At 38.8% G+C, this 27,544-nt stretch overlaps 1 protein-coding gene across 1 annotated transcript; it reads right to left on the bottom strand.

Moving 5' to 3' along the window:
• Positions 1-1,518: 1,518 nt before the first annotated feature.
• On the bottom strand, positions 1,519-26,997 carry LOC108680503 (cell wall protein PRY3). The gene is made up of 12 exons (XM_018169332.2): positions 26,873-26,997; positions 14,340-14,635; positions 13,566-13,653; positions 13,008-13,143; positions 12,018-12,244; positions 8,709-9,238; positions 8,505-8,587; positions 5,250-5,317; positions 4,196-4,456; positions 2,829-2,965; positions 2,503-2,727; positions 1,519-2,451 (listed from the first exon to the last, which is right to left on the bottom strand). Exons 2-11 carry the CDS (start codon positions 14,628-14,630, stop codon positions 2,518-2,520), a joined length of 2,031 nt encoding a protein of 676 aa, XP_018024821.1. The 5' UTR covers positions 14,631-14,635; positions 26,873-26,997; the 3' UTR covers positions 1,519-2,451; positions 2,503-2,517.
• Positions 26,998-27,544: the final 547 nt, after the last annotated feature.

Raw genomic sequence — 27,544 nt, 5'->3', positions numbered from 1 at the left:
TTATTGCAGAGCTATAATTATAATAAATGTGTATGGCTATGGCAGGGTTGCCGTGACCGCAGACCTTGGCACCAACGACATCTACGGGGCGGCGGAGGCAGCCCTGCTGCCAGAGACCCTGGCGGGGGCCGTGGTGGTGTACCCCAGCCTCCTCCTCCAGCAGGACACGGAGACACCCGCGTACCTGGTCTTGGTGGGGGACCAGCTGCAGCACTGGCTACAGCTACTGTAGCAACTGCTACAGTAGCTGCTGTAACGTTTGCTGGACCTTCTGTAGCGACAACTGCAACACGAGCTGTAGTTGCAAGAACGGCATTTTCAACAACTGTAACACCTACTGTGGGGGCTCCTTCAGCTACTGTAACAAATTTTGTAACTGCTGCTTCTATTGTTATAGTATTATATAATATTATATTATATATAATATTACTGTAATATTATTACTGTAACATGGGCTAAACGGGTTATACTCATCATGGTGCAGCTACTTGTACTATATTATACAGTTACTGCTACTCTTGTTGTACTGTTGTACGCGGGTGGCTGTTGAAACTTGGGTGAGAGTAGCAAAGCATGCAGCTGTAAGCTCAAGCAGCTGTTGTGTCTGATGAAACACTTGCTGCAGTTGTAACAAGCAATCTTAATCTTCTACCGCCTGACACGAGTAACCGGAGCAATATTGTCACGCGCCTACTTCCCAAAAAAGATACGTTGCTAGTGAGCGCAAAATGACTCGAGCTCAACTTAAAAATGTTCTCTGTTGCGGACAAACGTCCTCAGGTTGCTACACTCAATAGTTTACGTACAATTTGCCGCCACGTACGATAACTTTAAAATGTTCTCTGTTGCGTGCAAACGTCCTCTGTTTGCTACACTTAATAGTTAACGTTTAATTTTAAAGTTATTTTTCCAGAGAGTGACATACGGCGGTAGAGGGTTAAGCTCGTGTTGCAGCTACGGAAAGTTTTAAAACACAGTAAACTTTTGTAAGGGTAATAAATACACGCATAATGTACTTGTACATATAATATAATTTTCAATACAGTCACCGAATTTATTCATTAAAGTGAAGTCTATTTGTATTTGCTTTCATTCATCACTCGTTACACACATGAAGTCAATGTCGCTCGCTAGGGCGCATTACAAGTTTATAGCTTCAGAAAATCTTGTGAACAAGCATTCGTTACAAAATGTCCTTAATCTGAGAAGTAAACTCAGCGTCCGATATAAAAATATCTGAATATCTAATATTTCAATACCGTCATAAATTGTTGACGATAATACATACTATACGGCCTTCATTTGGAAGTCACTCGAAAAATGAACAGGATTTTGTACCAAGATCGATGCACCTTCAGAACTTTGTTCAGTTATTATAGATGCACTATTATATGAGTCATCTTGACCCAGTTTGTCCCGAAAAAATGGCAAATCAGTGCTACAGGGAAGAAGTGTGTCACTATTAGAACAATATGATCCTTAAATTTATCTGAGTATACGGTTTGGCTCACTGTTTTCTTTTGCAGATTTCTTTAAGTCAAAAGTCTACACGATCAAAGTATCAATAATTACAAACGTGTCCGTCTTAAGCTCAAGTTACGATGAGTGGAATAATATTAAAGTCTTATAAACTACCTCAAGTAATGAATACGGATAAGGGTAACGATATACGTATAATCTCTGACGATAAGGATATATATAATCTCTGCGGAGCCGCAAGCTCGATCTGCGTTCCACAAGCCGACGAAAATGACATGTAAAAGCATTATTCATTGGCACCATTACTATCAAGTAAATCCTCGCTGATAAATGAAATCTGGTTGATATAATATGAACTAAATTCAAAAATTAATTTTAAAATAAAATTTCAAATTGTTGAAATTCTTTTGAAGGCTTTAACCATAATTACATTGCTATCTATTTCATCCAGCGTGTTAAACCTTCGTCCACGAATACAAAAAAAAAAAGGCCACCAATGTTATTCGTACCTAGAGACACTAGAGTCGCCGTCCTGCATGGCGACTTACAGTATGTGTCATGGACGTTACACTCCGAGAAAGGAGTGAGTCAATGTCCAAAAAACTATGCACGTTTTCTTCCTGTGTGTGCCATCGTGACCCGGTTTTGTTCGGCAAAGGACGGATCAATGCTACCTACTATCATCTAATGCTTTAGTATCGTTATTATGAATTATTATACAATAATGTAACGCACTTACATTATTGTATTGCATTATTGCAATAATGTAATAATTATACACTTATGCAAGTGTATCATTATGTGGACAATGTGACCTATTTATTTTGTGAGTGCAGCGTCAGCAGCGGCATCAATTAACTAGCAAAGCCCTTCGGTGACCCTGAACCCCGACATCAGTTATCTAGCAAAGGCCTTCGGTGACCCTGAACCCCGACATCAGTTATCTAACATAGCCCTTCGGTGACCCTGAACCCCCTGACGGAGACCTCTATAGGGGCTCGTCAGCAGGGTTGGGCTCTGAACCCCGACATCAGTTATCTAGCATATCCCTTCGGTGACCCTGAACCCCCTGACGGAGACCTCCAGGGGTTCGTCAGCAGGGTTGGGCTCGATGGTCAGGACGACCATGAAGGAGTTCCTGACGGGGGCGAAACTGACGCTGGTCAGCTGCCAGCCGTCCTCGTCAGGCACCGCGACGCTCGCCACGTCCTCCTGTAGCAGCACCTGTCCCAGCGGCCACACCGACACCTGTGTCACGAGCAATTATTAGTAAATAATTAATTATTTAATTATTTATTCAATTATTTAATTAAAAAATAATTAGTAATTAAGTTTATACTGAGACTCACGGCAAGGCGCGGTGTAGGGGCGCCGCCCCTGAAGCGGTGGGCGAGGGCGACGCAGATGGCGCTAGAGGAGGTGGGCGACAGCGTCCGTCCCAGCACCAGCTGTCCCGCCTCACCCTGGGCCAGCTCTGCACGCACCACTGCGCACCACATCAATAATTGCTTAATTGCTTTATGTATTAAAGTATTAATAATAAATAAAGTAATAAAAACTATCTGCACGCACCACTGCGCACCACATAAATAATTGCTTTAGGTAATAACTATTATTATTAATAAATATCGTAATAAAACTAATTACTTTAGGTAATAATAAGTATTATTAATAAATAAAGTAATAACAAGTATTAATAGTGAATAAAGTAATAACAACTAATTGCTTTAGGTAACAACAAGTATTAATAACAAATGAAGTAATAAAAACTAATTGCTTTTTTTAATAACAGGTGTTGAAAATAAATGAAGTAATAATAACTAATTGCTCAATTACACGTATCAATAATAAATAAAGGAATACAAACTAATTGCTTTGAATAATAATAAGAATCATGTTGATCAGTGTGATCAGTTTTGCTGCCTTTCATTTCATCGGGAAGTGTACTTCATTTTATAAACTATTCGACTTGTTGTTTTTTGTTAACTTGTTTTTGAATAATTAGAAAACTTCAACTTGAAATAACTTGAAATTCAATTATAAAGCAGTCTAATTATATAGCAGTCTAATTATATAGCAACCTAATTAAATAGCAGTCTTATTATATAGCAATCTAATTACATAGCAGTCTAATTACATAGCAGTCTAATTATATAGCAGTCTAATTATATATCAGTATAATCATATAGCAGTCTAATTATATATCAGTATAATCATATAGCAGTATAATTATATAGCAGTCTAATTATATATCAGTATAATCATATAGCAGTATAATTATATAGCAGTCTAATTATAAAACATTCTAATTATATGGCAGTCTATTTACATAGCAGTCTAATTACATAGCAGTCTTATTATATAGCAGTCTAATTTCCTTAGGCGCTATTATTCAAGTATTTCGATTTAAGACTACAGTTCGACTCATTGCACATTTGAATTTGATTAAAACGAGTTTCCATTAAATAATAAACTATATTAATAAATAATATTAGCATCTAATTCAATATTTATATAATTCAAATCATTCAATTTCAGCCAAACAAGGCTTCAGTCGCATGGGTACAAAACATTTATATAACTTGTCACAAAATAAAAGTATTCAAAAGGATTATGAATTCAGTCATCAAGTGATCGTACAATAATAAAATTATTCATTATTGAAATTTTATTTCCTCAATTAAGTTAGGTCAAAATAAATATATATAATATTGACCGTTATAGCCGCCCTCCGTATGGTGTCTCCATTGGCCGGCCAAGGCAACCACGGGGCACGGGGCGGCCGCGTCTTGGCAGGACAGAAGCGCCTTTGCAGGCCTTGACGTCTCATCTGTCAAGTCGATGGACGACGTCTCGTCTGTCAAATCAATGGACGATGTCTCGTCTGTCAAGTCGATGGGCGACGTGTCGTCTAAGGACGACGATTCAAGACGTTGTATAGCGGGCGTCATCGTTGACCGAATTTTCCGGCGTTGGCCTGACGGAAGAGGGAGCGCGTAGGGAAAATTTTGAGTTTACCAAATGTAAAGATACAATTTTGTAATTTTATATTTATTTCTATATTTTTATACCAAATGTAAAGAGACAAATGTAAGAGACAAAATAATTTTATTTCTAAATGGAATAAAAAAATCGTCCATGCTCGAGTTCGAAATTTGAGAAAAATTATTCATTTAATTCATGATGGGTGAAAATATTTAAAAGGTTATTTTTTACTAAGATTCTTCAAAAAAATGTCTTTGCTACCAAAATTTATTTAAATAAATCATTAAAACATAAAAATACGAGGAACTATAGTTTGAATCGTGAGCTATATTAATAATGAGCTTTTCTGTACATAGATTCTATGTATTCCATATTACACTCCATTATCTTAACTTAAACTAAGAAACGACCTGCAAGATCCTGGCTTTCTTATTATAAAAATCAATAATAATATTTTAGTTCATTCATTTATACCCGATGGTATTTCGAAAACAAGTCCATCAGAATTCTTTTGTGTTACAAACCAAATTCTGTGCCATAAATTTACATCATTTTAAAAACCATACACGATTTAAAATCATTAATTCCCCTGAGTTTTATATCAAATTTTATTTATTTATAAATTCTATATATAGAATTGTAATAAATGTAGTATTTCCACTACATTTTTTCAATCCAACATTTCTATTTAATCTTAATCTTAATTCTAATCTTGATCTTTCTAATTTTTTAATTAATTAAATTAAAGTCTGTTAATTAAATTGAGTTTTATGTATGCAGCTTACCCGCTGCCTGTAGGGCTGCGCTCAGGAGGCCGGCGTCGCTCAGCTGTCGCAGGGTGCCCATGTTAGATCTACAGGACACGAGTTATACATTAACATTCAAGATTAAATTAAAAAATATAACTCAGTACTCACTGCAGTGAGTGACAGAGAGCGCATTTTCTCGTCGACGAAAACTTGAGGTCACGGATGGACGGACAGACAGACGGACGGACGGACAGACGGACGGACAGACAGACAGACAGACAGACATGGCGAGCACAATAGTGCATTTTTTCCATAAATGAGAAGATGCGCTAAAAAGCAAGGCTAATTACTCGTGCAGAAACAAATATTCAGAAATTATGTAGTCATTTTTTGGAAATTTAGTGTCTAGGCTTAGGCGTGCTCATTAGTGATTCATTATTTTTATATTATTGTTTCACTGTGAAAAAGAATGGGTTTAGGAATGAAGATTCAAAAATGCGGTTCGTTTCATATGTGTAAACAGTACGGAACAAAATAGAGTTTTTCGTGCTAATGGCTGTCGAAAGATTTATAATAATCATTGGTTACTAATCCATTTTATAGATTTTTATATCTGCTTTTTTCAGAGTTCATCGTCAATAATTTTCAAGCAAACTATGTCTTTTGAATTGCATGTTAAGGGAAAGATATGCTTCAAAGTTTATGACTTTCGATTTGGCATTGCCCAATTTTTAGGTACTATTTCACATTTGTTGATCTAGGAGTAAGTTAAGCAATATTCCTTATGTTATTGGTCGGAATCATCGAATGAATACGGCTTGAACAAACGTGGAACCACAATCTATTCCATGAGCAGGTCACATGGCGGGCCCATGACATTTGACCAACGCATTCGAACACATTAACAGATATGTACTTTCTTCAGCTTATATATAGGCATTAGGCAAGAACTGGACAAACTTGATTAACTGCAACATCTCGCAACGAACTTTGAACAGTTTTTCTTTATAATGAACAATTGTTTCGAATCTGCGCACATTAGAATTTGCATTATAGCTGCAGCTGGTTCCCGCCTTACTGCTGCTTGACTACAAAGAAACAGCCTACTCTCTACTGCACTGTGCAATTACCGAGTTAGGTGTGAGTTGCTACTCGTTTAGTGCCTTATGAATTAAAAAGAATGTCTTGTTTACCTAGGTCTCTACTTGGAAATAATTGAATGAGGCTAAATTGGGCAGATTGAAGCCAATATTACAGTCTTGTGCGGCAAAATTATGAAATTTCTAGTCTTGGACAGCTGTACGTAAAAATCAACTCACGTAAAATTTCTTAGAGCTGCAATCGTTACCACGAGATCTAATAGGTAAGTAGAAATAGTATTAAATGCCAATTATACGATGTGGAACGTATTGCATCAAAATAATGATGTAAAGTAACAATTTTCAGCTATCAAGCAGTCACGCCCGATAGTTCTCTATTGGATAATCAGCTTAATAATTCATTCCATTTAGCGGATCCATTCGTGCCTGCATTTTTACTCATTAGTCATTACTCAGGTATGTATTTATTGAGTAAGAGAGTGAGGGTAATAATGTTATTTTCCAAACATTTTGATAGAAGAAAATGTCGCTCTGATGGGTTATTCGTTATAGTAATGCATCCAGGATACCACACAGTGCACCTATACCTTGAGCTATGCCTTAAAAACGTCTTCGAAACAACATTGCTGCCGATCTAAAGCGCGGAAAATATTGAATAAGCTCTGACATCTACGTCTAATACTAACGACTATAAGATGCCTCTGGCAGTCAACCATGACGAAGAATTGAACAAGCCTTTGAAAGTCATGCAAAATAAAGCATCCGAGCTTGATTCGGCAGCCTTGCATGAAAACTCTTCCAAGATACCATTGGCAATCATGCCTAATAGAGCGTCCAAGATACCTGTGGCAGTCACGCCTGATGGAAAGTCCAAGATACCATTGGCAATCATGCCTAATAGAGCGTCCAAGATACCTGTGGCAGTCACGCCTGATGGAACAGCCAAGATACCTGTGGCAGTCACGCCTGATGGAAAGTCCAAGAAACCTGTGGCAGTCACGCCAGATGGAAAGTCCAAGATACCTGTGGCAGTCAGGGCTGATGGAAAGTCCAAGAAACCTGTGGCAGTCATGCCTGATGGAAAGTCCAAGAAACCTGCGGCAGTCACGCCTGATAGAGCGTCAAAGATACCTGTGGCAGTCACGCCTGATGGAAAGTCCAAGAAACCTGTGGCAGTCACGCCTGATGGAAAGTCCAAGAAACCTGTGGCAGTCAGGGCTGATGGAAAGTCCAAGAAACCTGTGGCAGTCANGCAGCCACGCCTGATACGTCGTCTGAAATACCTCTGGCAGCCACGCCTGATGCGTCGTCTGAAATACCTCTGGCAGCCACGCCTGATGCGTCGTCTGAAATACCTCTGGCAGCCACGCCTGATGCGTCGTCTGAAATATCCCTGGCAGCCACGCCTGATACGTCGTCTAAAATACTTCTGGCAGCCACGCCTGATACGTCGTCTGAAATACCTCTGGCAGCCACGCCTGATACGTCGTCCGAAATACCTCCGGCAGCCAGGCCTGATGTGCCGTATGAGATACCTTTGACAGCCACGCCTGATACGTCGTCTGAAATACCTCTGGCAGCCACGCCTGATACGTCGTCTAAAATACTTCTGGCAGCCACGCCTGATGCGTCGTCTGAAATACCTCTGGCAGCCACGCCTGATACGTCGTCCGAAATACCTCCGGCAGCCAGGCCTGATGCGCCGTATGAGATACCTTTGACAGCCACGCCTGATACGTCGTCTGAAATAACTCTGGCAGCCACGCCTGATACGTCGTCTGAAATACTTCTGGCAGCCACGCCTGATACGTCGTCCGAAATACCTCTGGCAGCCACACCTGATATGTCGTATGATATACCTCTGGCAGCCACACCTGATATGCCGTATGATATACCTCTGGCAGCCACGCCTGATACGTCGTCTGAAATACCTCTGGCAGCCACGCCTGATACGTCGTCTGAGATACCTCTGGCAGCCACGCCTGATACGTCGTCTGAAATACCTCTGGCAGCCACGCCTGATGCGCCGTATGAGATACCTCTGACTGCATTTTGCCTATTCATGCAGCACACCATCCTAATGTTGATTGTTTCCCAGATTTTGTCTCGTTTTTGAGCCCATTTGTTCTATGTTTGAGCCATGCCCTAAATGAACCCATATCGTAAGGCCCACTGAAGACCTTAGACTCGCCTGAAGAAGACCAGCGGGCTGCTGTTTGCTGGTAGAGCGCTCAGAATTTCCCTCACACTATCCAGGGAATCCGTCTTTATTATCTGAAAATTTTTGCAGTGATTAAATATTTTTTTGGGCATGGCATACGCTTTCTGATATTGTGATCAAAAATATATTGTACATATATTGAAAGAATTTTTTTATTATTCGACGATTCTTTACCTGCGAGTCCCTGCCGACGTTGACCAAGAATTTGTTGAGCGTGTCAGGAGGCAAAACGTCCATGATTCCAGACTGATTTTTTATCTGTATTTCGGGTTGTTTTCCGGATTGGAGAGCAGGTTGTGTGACAGTTGACAGACCTGCTTCTTGCACTTGGCCTTGTCTGGCCCTCTGTCTCTGTAGCGCCAGAGTCGCTGGATGAGGAGGCAGAGTCTGGGAACCTCGAATTCCGGTTGACAGACCTACGAAATTCGTAAGAATTCCTGCTGGAGCTGGTGCGTCGTCAACCTGATTGTTAGCTGCAGTGGTTGCCACCTGGTTGACAGTGAGTTTAGTGGATGCTACTTCAGAGGTTGGGTTGGCACTGTTGTTGGGGGAGGTAGGCAATTGGTTGATGTTGGGCTGAGACTGGATTAAAGAGCGGCCTTGGCCGTCAATTTGGCTGCCAGTCGAGGAGGTTGATTCTAAAGTTGCAAGGTTTTGACCGATGGATTTTCCGCCAGCCTCTCCTTTGGGGTTTTCATTCGAAGCTGAAAAATTTAGCATTGGCATCAAGGATCCAACCTAAACCTGAATGCACTAGTTGCTGCATGCGAAAAGTGTTGATTTTTCAATTCAAATTGAGATATTATTGATGCATTGATTGAAAATGGCCTGACTGATTCGGAATTTCACTAAAACACTCGTATTTAGGTAGTGAAATTGTAATTTGTTCTATTTATTTAACGATGATGGGTAATTTATCGGACTGAAAATTCTAAACCCAGTAACGTTGATGGGCGAAAAATTGAATCTGCTTAAGATCAAATGTGGGCATGATGAATAACCGTAGTACTTGCATTAGCGAGAATTCGAGAAAATTTTACAAATGCTTTACCTATATCATTCTTAATACTGTGAATTTTAGTATAGTAAAGATAATTCACACATGCGCATCATCATTATGTGGTAGTGAAAATGATTACTATAATAAGCATGAAGGGTTAGCTGCTTGAACAACATTCATGTGCGTCATGCAGGTTGTGACCCTCCTGTAACCCTCGTATACTTTTATTTATAGCATACTCTCTCTAAGCTAACCATTTTTTTAGTACACTCAAAAGCAATTTCTTTTTCGTAATTAATGCTTGTTTTTAAGTTCAAGCATCGACGAAAAAAAATTTTTTTACTTGATACTAGTTCAATATTTTTTATGTTAGTTTGGGTGTTGGTACGTACGATTGTATTGTGTAAAAAAATACCGGTCGTTAATTATTTTAAATATAAAATTCAAACGTGCATTCCTCACCAGCTTCGTTCTCGTCGGTGGTTGCATCGCCGTCATTTACTGATAAATCAGCCTTGTCGTTACTGTCCCCAACGTTTTTACTACCGTTATGCGTGATCCCTGTTGTGTTTCTTGGAGAAGAAAGTCTACGCACGAGTCTGTTGAAAGTCTGTTTGTGTGTCTGGCCTTTATTGGTCATTCGAAACAATTGTTGGTTGTTGAAAAATGTCAGCAAAGCTGCAACGTTTGTCATATCAGAAACGTTGAGGGCGCGTAGAATGTCTTCGGCCTTCAGGATCTCCGTGAACGGCTCCGATGTCGAAAATGATGCCGCCCCGAAATTCGAAGTCGAAGCGTCTGGAGACTTCGACGTTGGTGAAAGATTAGGTAAGGTTCTTGAGTGAGTTACGGAGGAAGAATCTGTGGCCAAAGAGGAAGTTGAGTCTTGATTTTTAGTTGCATTTAAAGGGAATGTTATTTGTAACGAAGGCTTAGAATCCCTGGTAAGAGTTGGTATCGATCTATTCCGTGGTCTCCGAAGCTGGGCTATCCTTTCGTGATCCAAGTTTTGGTCAAAGTAGTCGAAGTACCATTGCTCTACTGATCTCTCGTTGCTAATGTCGTCAAAATCTTCCGTGAATTTTTCTTCTATCGAAATTGCGTCAGCATAATCATCGTCGTCAAAGTAATGAGCATCTTCGAACGAACCAAATTCGATATCTGGATGAATTCTTGGCTTCAAAACATGGGGTTCCGCACGAAGTTTTTCAAGCCTTGGTGTCGGGATTTGGAATCTGTTTGCTCTTCGAGTGATGGTTTCTTTAGAGCCATCGGCGCTGTTTAGGTTCCGGATGAGGTTAGATTTCTTTAGTTTCCTGCTGAAAATATTCTCATGTTTACTTCTGAGTTTCCCTTTGCGAAGTTGGTTTCTCATGAACGGTTTCCTTCTGAATTGGGCACGCAGGTTTCGAAGCGAATTTCTTAACGACAATTCAGATTCATCTTCATGAAATTCATTAGTTAAATTACTTTGATTATCACTTATGTTAAAATTTATCGAAGCGGCATTGATGATAGGGTTTGTAGTCTCTGCAAGCCCATCAAATGAAATGCCCATGCTGTCATTTCCTGGTTCAATTTTTGATCTCAACGCATCTTTGAAATTACTCTTTTCATCCAATTTTGACGCTTCAAAAGAATCGCTAATTCTAAGGTTTTCGCTTTCGTTAAATATTTTTCCAACATCATGAAGTCTGTTTTCACTTTTTGCATCCTGATCAGGACCAGTAACGAAGAACCCAGTCTGCTCCTGATAAATGCTATCAGGATCAGAATGAGTGACGAAAAACCCCGGTTCATCCATCTTGCTGTCCGTCCTATGCTCCGGAAAAGCCTCGATGAAAAGTTCCGAGTGTCGCAGATTTTCGTAATTTATTTCAGTTTTAGGATCAGGAAAAAGAAGGAAGAGGTCCTCGACTGCGAGGTTGGCGTCCAAGAAGAACTGTGGGATTGGGGTTGTGGTAGCGATGAATGGTAGGAACGAGTTGCTTGCAGGTGGTCGATGGTTCCTCTTTGGGACTGAAGTGGTAACGCCGTTATATTGAATTAAGTTAGATTGGTTAAATTATAAAAGCGAATAAAGAGGTGAAATGTTTAATTTAGTAGAAAAAATTACAGAGTCTTATTGAATGTGAGTAACAAAAGCATTAATTAGCTGTTATTTCGCGTAGAAAACCATGCTTTATTTCACTAGGAATAAAATAGAAGAAGAACCATCAATAAACATGAAATATGAGTGTTAGTAGTTTTCGTATACAATGTTATTTCGACCGGAAAATATTCCCTCGTAAATTTCGCACTGCCACATGTTTAGAACTTAATCAACCTCACTAAAACAAACTAAACTAAGCTGAACTAAATCTATCAGTGAAAATTTCTAAACGAGGTCCGGCGAATGCCCAACTTTTTCTTAGCTTTAAATGTAACATTTTTTTCTTCAAGAAAAAATTCTCAGCGCCCAAAGAACCCAAATTGTTGTTTACCGCACAGTCCAGGGTGGGTGAGAGAACATGATGTGCCGAGCGGACATGACGAACATGGCTGGCCTCTCCGGTACATGGGGGTGAACATGACGTTGCCGGTGGGGCCATAGTTGCACGTGTAGAGTTTCTTGAACCAGCCGCCCTCCTCGAACATAGTGAACCCGCAACCCACGAGACTTGTTCCCGCCCACACCATCGCAGTGTAGTGACCCGTAGATGGGTCAAAACTGCCCACCCGAGAGTCCATGTACAGTATTCCGTACAGTATTCGGTACAGTACTGATATGTACAGTATTCCGTACAGTATTCCATACAGTATTGATATGTACAGTATTCCTAGAGTATTGATATGTACAGTATTCGGTACAGTATTGATATTTACATTGTTCCGTACGTTCAGTATTCCGTGACAAATGATTTTTATTTGGGAAAAATGGCGGAAATTTCGTCTTCGGAATGCAAATGAAAGGATGTTCTTAATTTTGTTGGAAGCTGGTGCAGACCATGTAAAAGTAAATTTGTTAATTGAAGCTTGTAAGACTGGCTCAAGAAAGTGAACTGAAGCTGATTGTTTATCTGTACTGAACTTCAAAGAAGACCATTTTCCATTTCCTGGGATTAGTAAAAAATTGCACATTATTTACAAAGTTAATTAATTCATTCAAAGGAAGTGTTTACTTCTCAATTGTGCATCAGGTTCCCTGGTTTGTAAAGTATACTTTCAACAGAGTTTTTTTTTGAAGGGGTTGGGCAAAGATAAACCCTATGACGGAAATAAATTTTTTCTAGACAGTACTTGGCACCACTCACTTGTAGGAGTCAACGCTGGTACTTGCCACCACTCACTTGTAGGAGTCGACGCTGGTACTTGGCACCACTCACTTGTAGGAGTCAACGCTGGTACTTGGCACCACTCACTTGTAGGAGTCTACGCTGGTACTTGGCACCACTCACTTGTAGGAGTCGACTCTGGTAGTTGGCACCACTCACTTGTAGGAGTCGATACTGGTATTTGGCACCAGGTCCACCTCGTCGTACCAGGTCTGGAGGGCAGAGTCCCAGTTTATGGTAGCACTAGCGTCGCTCTGGAACGCCATATACAGGTTCTGGCCAACGCCGAAACGCTCTGTGAAAATAAACCAATTTTATTCACAAATTCTACACTATTTTCACTAAGTGATAGTCGATTTCAAGGCCTTAATAAATAGGGAGGATTCTTAACATAAAATATACAAGACTTAAATCGATTTGAAGGCGTGAAGAAATAGTTTGGATTCCAAAAAAATATAACTCAGTACTCACTGCAGTGAGTGACAGAGAGCGCATTTTCTCGTCGACGAAACGTGAAGCCACAGACGGACGAACGGACAGACGAACGGACAGACGAACGGACAGACGAACGGACAGACGAACGGACAGACGAACGGACAGACTGACTTACGGACAGACAGACATGACGAGCACAATAGCGCCTTTTTTTAAAAAATGAGTAATTGCGCTAAAAACTGCGTTGCAACTCATCCACGGCCACATTCCCCACCCACTCACCCACTCTCCGGCAGTCGCCACACTCGTGTTCAAACAAACATTGGTCGGCGTGACGCTGAGCGATCAATGCAAGCTCTTCGTCCCAGGTCTGCAATGTGAGTAACATAGTTCTAAAATTAATACATTAAATAATAAATTATCATAGTATCATTAAATAGGGATTTTCTACCTTAAAATGTTATTAAGTAAAGTGATATTGAATTAAAACGCTCAATATTTGAGTCATTTGTTTCAGTTAATTAGCGTAAAGAAAAAACATTTTAAGAAGGGGATTTATCTTTGAACTTTTTAAACTGAAATTACGTCAAATAAATGACGTAATTATCGAATATTTTGAGATGACTAATTGAGAGATGGTGAAAAATGAAAAAAATAAAGCACCCTTGAAGGAAGGCTCAAATACCTATACGTATATAGACAAAAGTTTTTATTTACTTTTATTAAATTGAAATTTTTGATATATTATATTGAACAGCTAATAAATATTAAAGTAACTTAAAATGTCCGAAACTGACGATGTCTTGACGTCACGAAACAGAAAAAAATATAGCACATGGTAGAGGTGAAGTTTGCGGATTATAAACCATTTCATCAATTAAGTAAAAATAAAAATTGAAACAATTAATAGTTCCACCTTAAGCTTGTTTGCAGTGAAACTATACAAGAGAATCATATCACATTAATAGTAAGAAGACCTTTACTAGTTTTTGATACTGTTAATAGATATTGATCATAATGGTTGTTATGCAAATTACTGTAAATTTCTTCACTCACCATCTCCATCATGTCCCCAGCGGGGGGTTGAGGCCCAGGGCGCCCCCGGGTCTCCCGCCCCTGGGCCACCAGGGCCCGGAATTTGTTATGACCGTTTGTTATGGTCGCGATATCGGCGGCCGTCACTCCTCTGACCGGGACATTACGGCCACACGCCGGCCCCATACCGGTGGTTTTACACAGCGTGTGCTGCGGGCTAAATGTACAGTACTGCTGTAGCTGCTGGCTGTACACCGACTGGATGTACAGTAGCAGGGACAGTAACTGTACCACTGCGCTCAGCTTTAGCATCTTGACTGTCAAAAGAAAAAAGTTTGATTTATTAGCTAAATAATAAAGTTTTAAGATGCTTGTTAGTGGCAGCCAATACTACTAACAAATGCTATCTGTGTTCGATTATAAAGCTACTGGCCACGTGTCAAGGGCTACATGGGTCATTCCGTTGCCAGTAACACGTATACACGTGGTCAATAACACGGAAAATAGTGTCTTAAAGTTAGTAGTAAAGTAAAGTTTAAAATAGTGTATTTTAAAGTTATAGTGACCTCTCCTACAGCCTCTGCATGTGTACAAGTTTCTTAAAGGAACTCAGCAGATCTAATTTACGTTGTTGGCTATTGCAGCTGCAACGTGAAAGACTGCTACTAGCTACTGACTTGCACGCTTGCTTATATGCAGAATTTTTGTTATCGGGGCATTAATGTAAAGTTTTGATAATTCACTATTAAATTGGATTGAATGACATTAATGGAAGATGATAATTTAATTTTTAATGTATGTATAGCTCTGCCTTGAAGCTCAATGTGAATTTCCAAAAATGTTTGTCTTGATGCACTGTGTCGAATGATGCGTATTGTTTTGTTAGTTTTTGAAAACCACCTAAAATAAGAATTTTAGTTTGTATTTAACAATTTCTTTACGTAGAAATGCACAACAATAAATTATACGGTGTATACGGTATACGGGGTACGAGATGTCAACCCTTTGATACGTCAATACGGCAATATACGTCAACAAGGCGACACTACAATACGTCAAGACGTCAAAACACAATATGTCAACATGAGTATACGGCAACACGATAATATGTCAACACGCAATATGTCAATACAGCAACACGCAATATGTAAACACGACTATACGGTAACGCGACAATACGTCAAAACGTAATATGTCAACACAACAACACGTCAACACGCAAAATATCAACACGCAATATGTCAACAGGTCAACGCGCAATATGTTAACTCGCAATATGCCAACACGTCAACTCGCAATATGTCAACACGACTATACGGCAACACGAAAATACGTCACCATGTCAACTCGAAATATGTCAACACAACAGCACGTCAGTACATAATATGTCAACATTCAATATATCAACACGACTATACGTCAACACGGCAACACGCCCAGTGATCACTTTCATAGCCGCAACACAACTGACGCTAGGAAGTGAGTGAAGTAGCAGCACTTCCACTGATCACTTCCACTGACCACCAACTGTCACGTTCTGGCCTCCATGAAAGTGAGTGAAGTGTTAAGTTGCGTCGCCTAATGAGACGTGTGTTGTGTAACGTGGGGCCAGGCTTTCGCTTTAACGAACTAATTAGAATAAGTAGATTAGATAAGTAGAATAATGGATTACAGGAAATAAGTTTAAATTATTTATGTAATTAATATTGGTGATATGCTGCTTGAGTAAAATTCGATGCACGGTCTTGAAAATTTTGTAATTAGTAGAATTTCACGATGTGAGTAGAACAATAAATATTTATTGGTACAGTGAGTTAGAACATGAATGGTATAATTAATAAACCGGAAGATTAATTATGTATAGAATGATTACTTCATAAGTAAAGAACTTGAAAGATTTAATAGTGAATATATCTTTTCAATGCATGCAATAACCATAAAATGCATACTTGATTGATATTATAAATAATGAAGTTTTGAATTATTTTTAGCCTATAATTAAGGCGTTAGATTGGAGACTGATTGAAGAACAGTGTAGCTGTGTTGTGCTCAGTGTTGTAGGACAAGTAAAGTATCAGTGTAGCTGTGTTGGGCTCAGTGTTGTAGGGCAAGTAAAGTATCAGTGTAGCTGTGTTGTGCTCAGTGTTGTAGGGCAAGTAAAGTATCAGTGTAGCTGTGTTGTGCTCAGTGTTGTAGGGCAAGTAAAGTATCAGTGTAGCTGTGTTGTGCTCAGTGTTGTAGGGCAAGTAAAGTATCAGTGTAGCTGTGTTGTGCTCAGTGTTGTAGGGCAAGTAAAGTATCAGTGTAGCTGTGTTGTGCTCAGTGTTGTAGGACAAGTAAAGTATCAGTGTAGCTGTGTTGTGCTCAGTGTTGTAGGACAAGTAAGGTATCAGTGTAGCTGTGTTGTGCTCAGTGTTGTAGGGCGAGTAAAGTATCAGTGTAGCTGTGTTGTACTCAGTGTTATTTATATGTCCTATAATGCGATGGTTAACATAGCTGCCCCGAGGGTTGTGGTTTTCGTTAATTTCTTATGTAATTAGCGCTTTCGTTTATTCTATTTAATATATGGAAGGCGTTGCGTGAACTTTATTCTATTTAATATATGAAGATGGCTGCCTAAACTCTACGGAAAGTTAAGATACGTTAACAAGAAAAACGTCCGTTCGAACGAAACCACAAGTTTCCTTTACTTCGTCATTATTTTATCTTGCGCACAAAAAACTAAGCCTCTATTTACTCTATTCCAGAGTAGCTCTGGTCGTGTCGCTCTGATCGCTCTGATTGCAATCGCCGTGACGATAACAATTGTTATCGTCACGGCGATCTCGCTGCTGCTGTACGCGAAACAACGCAAGATTTTTCGTGCGATCCATTGGGCGATCAGTGAACCGAATCGCCGTCCAGCTTGCGGGGTGCAAAGGCTTGCGGGGTATAAAGGCATGTGGGGTATAAAGGCTTGCGGGGTATAAAGGCTTGTGGGGTACAAAGGCTTGCGGGGTACAAAGGCTTGCGGGGTATGTATAAAGGCTTACGGGGTACAAAGGATGCGTGTAACACCAGCTCGCTGAAGCAATTGTACGCGATCTCTCCCTCTGGTCACGACCGCTGTTCTTTATTTGGTCCAAATTCGGGTTTAGCAACACCACAAACGCAACTGATTTTTAGGGAAATGCAAACCTAATTTTTGTAAAACTTTTTTTACGTGAATTTCTAGTTAGCGAGTCGTACGGTATGTGAATAAATCATTTCTTCATATAAGGTAAATACATCGAAATTTAATTGATTTGTTGAAGAATTTTTATGAAATTCTTTTGCTTTCACCGTTCGGAAATTTTTGTGGGGACACCTTGAAGAAATGAACTGAATTTTAATTTTAATTTTTGAAAGTAAATTTAAATATAAACTTTTTGAGCTATTCTAAGTATGTTTTCACATATATGCAACTTTGTTGTACATGTGAGCCATGTGTACGAATATGTTATTTAAACTTTCATAGCGCAATTATTATATGGAATTAAATTACAGCTGTACGCTGCATAGCGCTTATAGAACCTATCGTAATTTGAGTAGCATATGCTGCATTTCTAAACATTCGTTGTACAAATAATAGTGAATTGTGAGCTGAGAGTTAAATATCGAGTAGTCTTCTGTTGTACACCTTGTACAATGAACAGTAGTGAAGGTCTCAAGATGTACAATCTTTTTTATAGTACAGGCAGTAAGTTGTAAACCTTTTTAGCGCATTTTCTCATTTATGGAAAAAAGCCGCTATTGTACTCGTCATGTTCGTCCGTCTGTCTGTCCGTCCGTGACCACGTTTTCGTCGACGAGAAAATGCGCTCTCTGTCACTCACTGCAGTGAGTACTGAGTTATATTTTTTGTATAAGTTCTCACGCAGTAGAGTGGCGCAGGCCGGATACGTTCTCACCCAGTAGAGTGGCACAGGCCGTTATAATTAAGTTCTCATCTAGTAGATTGGCGCAGGCCACAAAAAACGAACACGGACACAAAAATACATTTAATGCAGACCGTGTAATATCACTAATGATGACAAGTGTTCAATGTCCTCCCAGAGGCCAGGTGCTGTTCCGTCTCAACAATATTTTCCTTGCGTACTGTGATAAATGCTTGGTGCCTTATTATTACAACACTTCTCTTTAACTTCACTTCTTGTTGTTTTTCTGCTTCATATATTAAAATCTATATTTATTAACTTTCTGAAATTATAGATATTTACGTAAAATCGGAGACAATGCATGAATCAATTGAAAGAATAAATAATTTTAGAAATGTAGAAATTTTTATTTTATGAATATTTAAAAAGTTTAAGATATTTTTTATGGATAAAATAGAGAAAGAAATTCGTGGGTTATAAAGGCTTGCTTCATCCTGTAACATCAAAGACACTGGCCTCTTTAGAAGTGCTGTCTTTAAAAAGTAATTTTTAAACGCATATATGTAATAAATTCCGTAATATTCATTGTCTTCTCCGCCATATATGAACTGCGAGAAGCCAGTTCAATACTCCATGTCCAGGCACATTTATCATTGAACTGACCATCAACTGAGCATCAAAGAAGAACTGACCATCAAAGAACTGACCATCATGGACAATATCTTGAGGCTGCACAATATCTCTGTTCTCATAGGCCACGACCAAACTACAGATACATGGGCAGCTGATGTAAAATAAAAAGAAAATAAAAGATAAGAAAAAGTCAAATAAAATTGCCATATCTTCTATGAAAATGTTTCGGAGATCAGCCCCATCGTCAGTTTCAAAAATTTCCTAGGATTCACGTACAATCAGCAGTGATCATCTAAATAAACTCGGAAGAAATTAAAACTTTAGTAATGAGAAAACAACAACGCGGAACGTAAAACCTGACGATTTACAACTTAAAATGGATAAAGAACTCTACACGTTGTTAAGACAAGGCAAAAATAGAGTCAAATGTTAACCATGCAATTTAAACCATAATTCCCTGACTTATGGCCTCTTGCAGTATCGTTTCTTGTATTAACCTACACTACATATATACAGATATATGCGTATATGATGTATGTACATCTATCATATATGTATATCCTTATATATTTACATCAGAACATATCGGTGTGAACTTGTATATCCTTATATATTACGAGACAGAAAGTCCGATAGCATTAAATACCAGTGCAATTCATGCATACAAAAAGTATTACGAATGCATTTATGTTGAAAACATTTAAAATTCAGTTAAATTGCGAATCCAGTTAAATTGAAACTATATCTCAATTGCTTATGCATGTTGACCTACAGCCGTTTACAAATCCAACATTGAATTTTTGAACAATTTTTTGCTACATGCGTCAGGCCGGAAAGGGTCAGACTATATAGACAATGCATATGATACAGAAGATGCAGGCGATACAGACAATACAGATGGTGAAGGCGATACAGACAAGGCGATAACTCATAAACGAGCGGGTCTGTGGTGGTTTCTTGACTGGGATTTGTATTTGTAGCGATGAAGACTGACAGACGTGCAATCTGGTCTTCCGTCCTACGCAATTCCTGGTACAAGGTGCGCCCACCGCTCCTACGCTGAGGGGACCCATGGCCCCAACACTGAGGAGACCCTATAAGGCCCTTATAATAATGGGCCCTTAAGGCCTTAATAACAATGGGCCCTAAAGCCTTAATAGCAATGGGACCCTAAGGCCTTATTAGCAATAGGCCCCTAAGGCCTTAATGGCAGTGAGCCCCTAGGGCCTTAATAACAATGGGCCCCATGGCCGATACACTGAGGAGACCATAAGGCCTTAATACGAATGGGCCCCTAAGGCCTTAATAGCAATGGGACCTAAGGCCTTAACAACAATGGGCCCCTAAGGCCTTAATAGCAATGGGCCCTTAAGGCCTTAATAGGAATGGGCCCTTAAGGCCTTAATAGCAATGGGCCCCTAAGGCCTTAATAGGAATGGGCCCCTAAAGCCTTAATAGGAATGGGCCCTATAGCCGCTACACTGCAGAGACCCAGTTTGGGGCTGAATAATAATAATATGAATAATACTGAATAATAATAATAGCCCCAACACTGAGGAGACCCTAAGGCCTTAATAACAATGGGCCCCTAAGGCCTTAATAACAATGGGACCCTAAGGCTTTAACAGCAATGGGCCCCTAAGGCCTTAATAGCAATGGGCCCCTAAGGCCTTAATAACAATGGGCGCCTAAGGCCTTAATAGCAATGGGCCCCTAAGGCCTTAATAACAATGGGCGCCTAAGGCCTTAATAGCAATGGGCTCCTATGGCCTTAACAGGAATGGGCCCCATTTGCCTCAGAATTGAGAGGGGCCCTACAGAATTCCGCCTACACGAGAATGCCTCGCATCAATTAACAGGAAGATGGCTGGGTCTCGTACGAGTCCAGTAATGGCGCTCTAAAGCCCCTGTCAGTTTCCTCGACCTTGCCATGACGTATGGCGCGTTTGACGGGGTAAGCTTTTCATCGAATATTCTCTATTATTACCATGACAAAAAAAAAGCCTGTTGCCCTTTAAATCGTTTGGTTCTACCCACAATTTTCAGGCACTTGAACTGATCCACAAAGAGATTACAGCTGTCGGTGCGTGGTCTACGTTAAATGTTTTTGAATAGGGCGAATATTTCGGTGTTTATGTGTTTCATTCGAGATGAACATTGACAGTAGAACAATAAAGATACAATTACTGGTATGTACTTTTGTACCTCAGCAATGGAGGTACAATTGCTGGTACACGATGTGCAACACATAGGCGTTCATTAAACTGCTGGTGATAAATGATAAATTGGAAGAATATTTATTCATTTTAGCAAGCGAGATGTTAAAACTCCATGTGCCTAATAATTTTTTATAAGACAATAAGCTTCACTTGCCCTATTGTAGCGTCGATATTTGCATTTTTGTGAAGCGATGCAATAATAGTTATTTAGAGTTCATTTATCAACAGTATCATATAATAGTTGTTAATTTGAATTCTTCTCGTCTACATGCAAAATCAAGTTTTTGAGCCCAAACTGCTTGGTTATTTAAATTGAATTATAGAAAATGAATTTATAGAAAACATTATAGAAACATTATAGAAAATGAATTTAAAGTACTTATAATAAGTTTAGTATAAAAATATCTAAATACAGTTCAGAAGTTCTATTAAAATTGAAAGAGTAAAAAGCTAGAGACCATTCACCTCTACCAGATGCGTTTCAATTCAGCGATTTTCTCCCTTATGCTTCTTCATTATGTCTCTTTATTCTTTTTGGTCTCTTTTCTTTTATCTTGCACAAAATCTTTTATCTTGGTTACATATATATTTTATGTTTACACAAATAGATTACGATTTTACGCACAATACCAGCACCATTAGGATCACAACCTAGCAAGCGTTGACATCACTAAGACCTAGCAAGTGTTGACATCACTACCTAGCAAGTGTTGACATCACTACGACCTAGCAAGTGTTGACATCACTAAGACCTAGCAAGCGTTGACATCACTAAGACCTAGCAAGCGTTGACATCACTACGACTGACATCACTAAGACCTAGCAAGTGTTGACATCACTAAGACCTAGCAAGCGTTGACATCACTAAGACCTAGCAAGCGTTGACATCACTAAGACCTAGCAAGCGTTGACATCACTACGACCTAGCAAGCGTTGACATCACTAAGACCTAGCAAGCGTTGACATCACTACCTAGCAAATGTTGACATCACTACCTAGCAAGTGTTGACATCACTACCTAGCAAGCGTTGACATCACTACCTAGCTAGTGTTGACATCACCACCTAGCAAGCGTTGACATCACTAAGACCTAGCAAGCGTTGACATCACTAAGACCTAGCAAGCGTTGACATCACTAAGACCTAGCAAGTGTTGACATCACTAAGACCTAGCAAGCGTTGACATCACTACGACCTAGCAAGTGTTGACATCACTAAGACCTAGCAAGTGTTGACATCACTAAGATCTAGCAAGTGTTGACATCACTAAGACCTAGCAAGCGTTGGCATCACTAAGACCTAGCAAGCGTTGGCATCACTAAGACCTAGCAAGCGTTGACATCACTAAGACCTAGCATGTGTTGACATCACTAGTGTTTAATCCTTGTCAGTCTTCAGTTGTACAAGCCACGATAGCTTCATGAAAATAATATTGTGGGTGATTTATACAGTGCGTAGGAGGGAGGGGGGTGGCGGAGGTGCGATATGTCGTGACCTACCCGCATGTTTAGGGTAATGGGATTTTGTAGCAGCGCAGTTCAGGGCATGTTTTTAAAGCCATTTTAATGCAGTTTGCTGGCAGTTCTGAACGTGTTTTTAAAGCCATTTTAATGCAGTTTGCTGGTAGTTCTGAACGTGTTTTTAATGCGAGTTTAATGCAGTTTTGCAGGGATTTATGTTTCTATGGACGGCTTAGCTAAGGCAATGCAGTTGTGATGGACTGGAACTTATCTTGGGGCTGTCGTTAGAAGCAATTTCCATCTTAAGCTATAAGAGAAATGAGTCACACTTTATCCCGTGGGTGAGGAAGTGTGTCACTATATGAGTAATATGATACATTCGTTTTTCTGAGTAATATAAGCAAATGTACTAAGGTAGAAGCTAATGAACATTAATTGTGTTTCATTGAACATTCTGCATCAAAGGAACAGTCTCGCCAATTAGGCGAGTTGTGTTAAGGTAAATTACTAATTACTAATTAAGGTAAAATCGTTCGATGGAGACCGATCTAGTGCGCGAATACGATATTTAAACGAAATTAAAATTATTTAAATTACGATGTTCAACGTTAAAAAAATTTTTCGTGACTGTTCCAGTGCTCAATGGAGATATGCAGCCAACATATCTCCATTATCTCTGGTATCACTTTAAGCTTTTGCAATAGCTACACAATATGCTCGCTTGCAAATTAAAAAAATATAAATTTTGCGTCATTTTTAACAATTTTACACGATTTTTCCAGATGGTTCTTTAACATTTTTTTACTTTCAACGTCCTCTGAACCCACCTGGTCAATTTCCTTGTTTTTAACGACTCCCTGGACCACTTGAAGTGGGCAAATGTAGCACACGAAATAAGACGTCGAGGTCATGGGAAAGTGAGATGAATTTGCATCTTAAGCAGAAGTGCGCGCTCGTTTTCAGGAAAACGAACGAGTGAAATATAGGAATTACTGCACCCTAGCCTCCATACAGCGCGCGTTGTTTTTAATTGCTTTGTGCGTTTTCAGCGCGCCTTCATGAACAGACTAGACGAAGCTATGCAGGAGCATATGTTCAGTCTTAAAATGCCTAGCAAATTACGGACCAGGCAATAAGTCCAGCAGCTATCTCAATCAATCGTCAGCTATAGAAAGATCGGGTTCCAAAGGCCGGATCCCTTGTGAATCAAGTCACAAAAAATTCAAGAATCGGCAACAGGCCATGGGCCTATTTCTTCAACGCCGACACTTCTTTTCTATTCTATTTCATTAAAAATCATGAGTTTAGAAGTTAAGTTGTATATCTTATCGTACTTTTAGAAGTTGAATTTTAGTTTTCAACTTTTTTTTAGGTTATAAGTTAAGCTTTATAATTTTTAACAGAGTTTTTATAGTTATAAGTTAATTTATAGTTTTTAACCATGTTTTTTAGTTTATAAGTTTAGTTTTAGTTCTTATAACCGAATGTTTTTTAGCTTAGAATTTAAGCCCTAATTTTGACAAAGTTTTTAGTTTAGATGTTGAGTTTAAATTTTTAGCCGAGTTTTCACTTTGGTAGTTAAGTATTAATTTTCTATAGAATTCTTTAGTTTAGATGGTTAGTTTTAGTTCTCAATCCTGTTTTATTGTTTTGAAGTTGAGTTTTAGTTTTTAAAAGCACCAGTCAGTTTAGAAGTTGAATGAAGTTTTTCAACAGAGTTTATAACTTTTAAAGATTTTTTTAGTTAGACATGATTTTTTTAGTTCAGAAGTAAAGTTATAATTCTTGATCGAGATATTTAGTTTAGAAGGTAATATTTGTTTTTTAACAGCGTTTTTAGTTTAGGACTTGAATTTAAATATTTGATCGCGTTTTCTTCTTTAGAATTTGAGTTTTAGGTTTAATCTAAATTTTTTTTAGTTAAGATATTAAGGTTTCTTTTTTAACAGGATTTTGTAGTTTAGAAGTGAAGCTTTAGTTTTTGACAATTTTTTTAGTTTAAAAGCAAGATTAGTTTGTAATGCAATTTATTAGCTAAGTAGTTAAGTTCAACTGTTTAAGTTTATGGGACTTTGTTGAACCGTTCCGCAGATTTTCATTTCAGGTGATCATTATTGTTCCTAATGATACAGGTAAGAATACCATGCCTAATGATAAAGGTACGAATTCCATACCTAATGATACAGGTAAGAATACCATACCTAATGTTACAGGTAAGAATACCATACCTAATGTTACAGAGAAGAATACTATACCTAATGTTACAGGTAAGAATACCATACCTAATGATACAGGTAAGAATACCATACCAAATGATACAGGTAAGAATACTATACCTAATGATACAGGTAAGGATACCATACCTAATGTTACAGGTAAGAATACCATACCTAATGTTACAGAGAAGAATACTATACCTAATGATACAGGTAAGAATACCATACCTAATGATACAGGTAAGAATACCATTATGAATAAAGGAAGCCTGCGTCGGTCCCTGCAAATTAAGGTTACACGTAATTCATTCATGTATGGAATGATAAATTTGTATTGATCGAATTCATTATTAAGCATTTAAACGTAAACTTAAATTCTGGGTTTAATTTTCTATTTAATGGCGAAACGCAAATGGCGCACAAACAGAGATGGGCTAACTTAACATTTTGGTAAGAATATCATTATGTGTAAGTGGAGTAGGTAGTAGCATTAAGCTTTGCTATTTTTATTGCGAAATTCATGCGAAATTCGAATGGCATTTGACCTAACCTCTTGACCTGGCCACGCTCCGCTAAATCTTGCTCGTTCTCCTCTTACACTACTTATTGTGTAAATTATTTAATCATTTAATCATCATTCACATTCATTCTTTATATAAATATTTATTAAACCCCCGTGTTTGATCTTCCACTGTTTATTGTATAATTTTTTCTATTGTTCACGTCATTCACATTCATTCTTCATAAAAATATTAAAAAAAAACCCTCGTGTTTGAAGTCTGGCATCACAAATATAAATGAAATGATGTCACACGTTTGCTTAAATCGCAAGTTCACTAAAAATTCAAAAGTAAAGAATAGTCCACAAAAATTCATATCTTTATTGAAAACGTTTCTTAGTCCAGCTCCATCGTCAGCTTACAAACTGACGATGGAGCTGGACTCCGAAACATTTTCTATAGAGACATTAATTTTTGTGGAGTTTTCTTTAATTCTAAATTTTTAGTAAATATATATGAAAATATATTTGAATTATTGCTGGCCAAGATACTCATCTTGACTGTCAAATTAAAACGGGTGGGATATTTTCTGAAAATTTTATGTATAATTATTTAATTCTGTGACAATGAAAAATGGAATTAGAGTTAAAATTAGAATTAAAATGTGATTTATAATTTTATTTGTGTGAAATTTAGTTCAAAAAGATCAAATTTGTTTTCCCGGTAAATTTCATAGAAGGACTTAAACGGAAATTTCGTCTTGAGAATAGGACGCATCTTTATTCAATTTCATTACTCATTATTATTGTGATTATTGATTGTGCCAAGGATTACGGGATTTCAGATGACGGGATTTTTTAGAACGGGACTCACAAATTGGAAGGATTATCTATACCGTGAAACGCCGGGCTGATTAGTGAGAATATAATACATATTTTTTAAATATTACGAATGATGTATAAATAGAGAATATATAAATATATATTGTATTAATATATGCTGAATAAAATATATTGTAATTATATATAATATACGTTAAATCGTTTTCATGATTATCCCTTTTTTGGTATGACTGCGTGAGTTTTAGCGTCTCCATTTTTCTCACTCACTTGGGTTATTCTATGTGAATATCAACGAGTGAATTAATCTTAGAGATATCCTTGATCAGATAAGTATAGGTGAGCGACATGAGTCACCATTGCTCTACTTCATTTCTTTCAATAATAGTTTTTTTGAAGAATTTTTTAACTCTCTGTTACAGTTGGAGAAGTTCGACATAAATAGTGTAAATTGTGATTGTTTAATTTCAAGTAAATTTATTTCATTATTTGCCATTTCATTTTATAACTATTAGTTAAATTTAATTCAATTAATAAAAAGCTATTCCGGATAGTTTCGTAGGCAGTCATTTCTTTGCATTTTTAAAATAAAAAGTGAAATTATATTCTCACCAATAGTCACAAAATATTAAAAACAGCGTATATTTTTTATATAATTCCGGAAAAAATTCTTACATTGGCTCACCAAAGCTGTCTTTACTGTTATTCATATATTTGACCACTAAAGTCACATTAAATAAGCACCAACTAATTTGGTAATTACCTTTAATAATTAGATATTCAACATCTCACCTGATCTCAATTGCCGTTGTTAAAAACTCGGTAATTTTTTTTTAATCGTCGTGTTGAAAACTCGGTAAATTTTTTTCAGTCGTCGTCTTATTCTCGCGCGAGGCGTTCGATGTGACGCCCGTCGTGCCTGGGGTCGGAGTGAGGGCTGGCGGTGCAGCGTCGGGCTTATATAGCCTGCCTCTACCCTCCTGGGGTCTGTGCCCCGGGCTTATATAGCCTGCCTCTACCCTCCTGGGGTCTGTGCCCAGGGCTTATATAGCCTGCCACTACCCTCCTGGGGTCTGTGCCCCGGGCTTATATAGCCTGCCACTACCCTCCTGGGCTCTGTGCCCCGGGCTTATATAGCCACCCTACCCTCCTGGGCTCTGTGCCCCGGGCTTATATAGCCAGCCTACCCTCCTGGGGCCTGTGCCCCGTGCTTACATAGCCAGCCTACCCTCCTAGGGTCGTGCCCCGGGCTTATATAGCCTGCCTCTACCCTCCTGGGGCCTGTGCCCCGGGCTTATATAGCCAGCCTACCCTCCTGGGGCCTGTGCCCCGGGCTTATATAGCCAGCCTACCCTCCTGGGGTCGTGCCCCGGGCTTATATAGTCTGCCTCTACCCTCCTGGGGTCGTGCCACGGGCTTATATAGCCAGCCTCTACCCTCCTGGGGTCTGTGCCCCGGGCTTAT

Source organism: Hyalella azteca, unplaced genomic scaffold (assembly GCF_000764305.2).
Source record: "Hyalella azteca isolate HAZT.00-mixed unplaced genomic scaffold, Hazt_2.0.2 contig6557, whole genome shotgun sequence".
Taxonomy (NCBI): Eukaryota; Metazoa; Arthropoda; class Malacostraca; order Amphipoda; family Hyalellidae; genus Hyalella; species Hyalella azteca.
Note: the sequence above shows the minus strand (reverse complement) of the source record. Positions and strands in the feature narration are given on the sequence as shown.

What these genes read in the sequence shown, in the direction of transcription:
- LOC108680503 (XM_018169332.2), bottom strand. Translation starts at nt 14,630, where the DNA reads ATGCTAAAGCTGAGCGCAGTGGTACAGTTACTGTCCCTGCTACTGTAC. An exon ending in CACCCACCCTGGACTGTGCG is followed by an intron (nt 9,239 to 12,017) that starts GTAAACAACAAT and finishes TAAATTTTTCAG; the next exon opens with CTTCGAATGAAAACCCCAAA. An exon ending in AGCCCGCTGGTCTTCTTCAG is followed by an intron (nt 5,318 to 8,504) that starts GCGAGTCTAAGG and finishes CGTGTCCTGTAG; the next exon opens with ATCTAACATGGGCACCCTGC.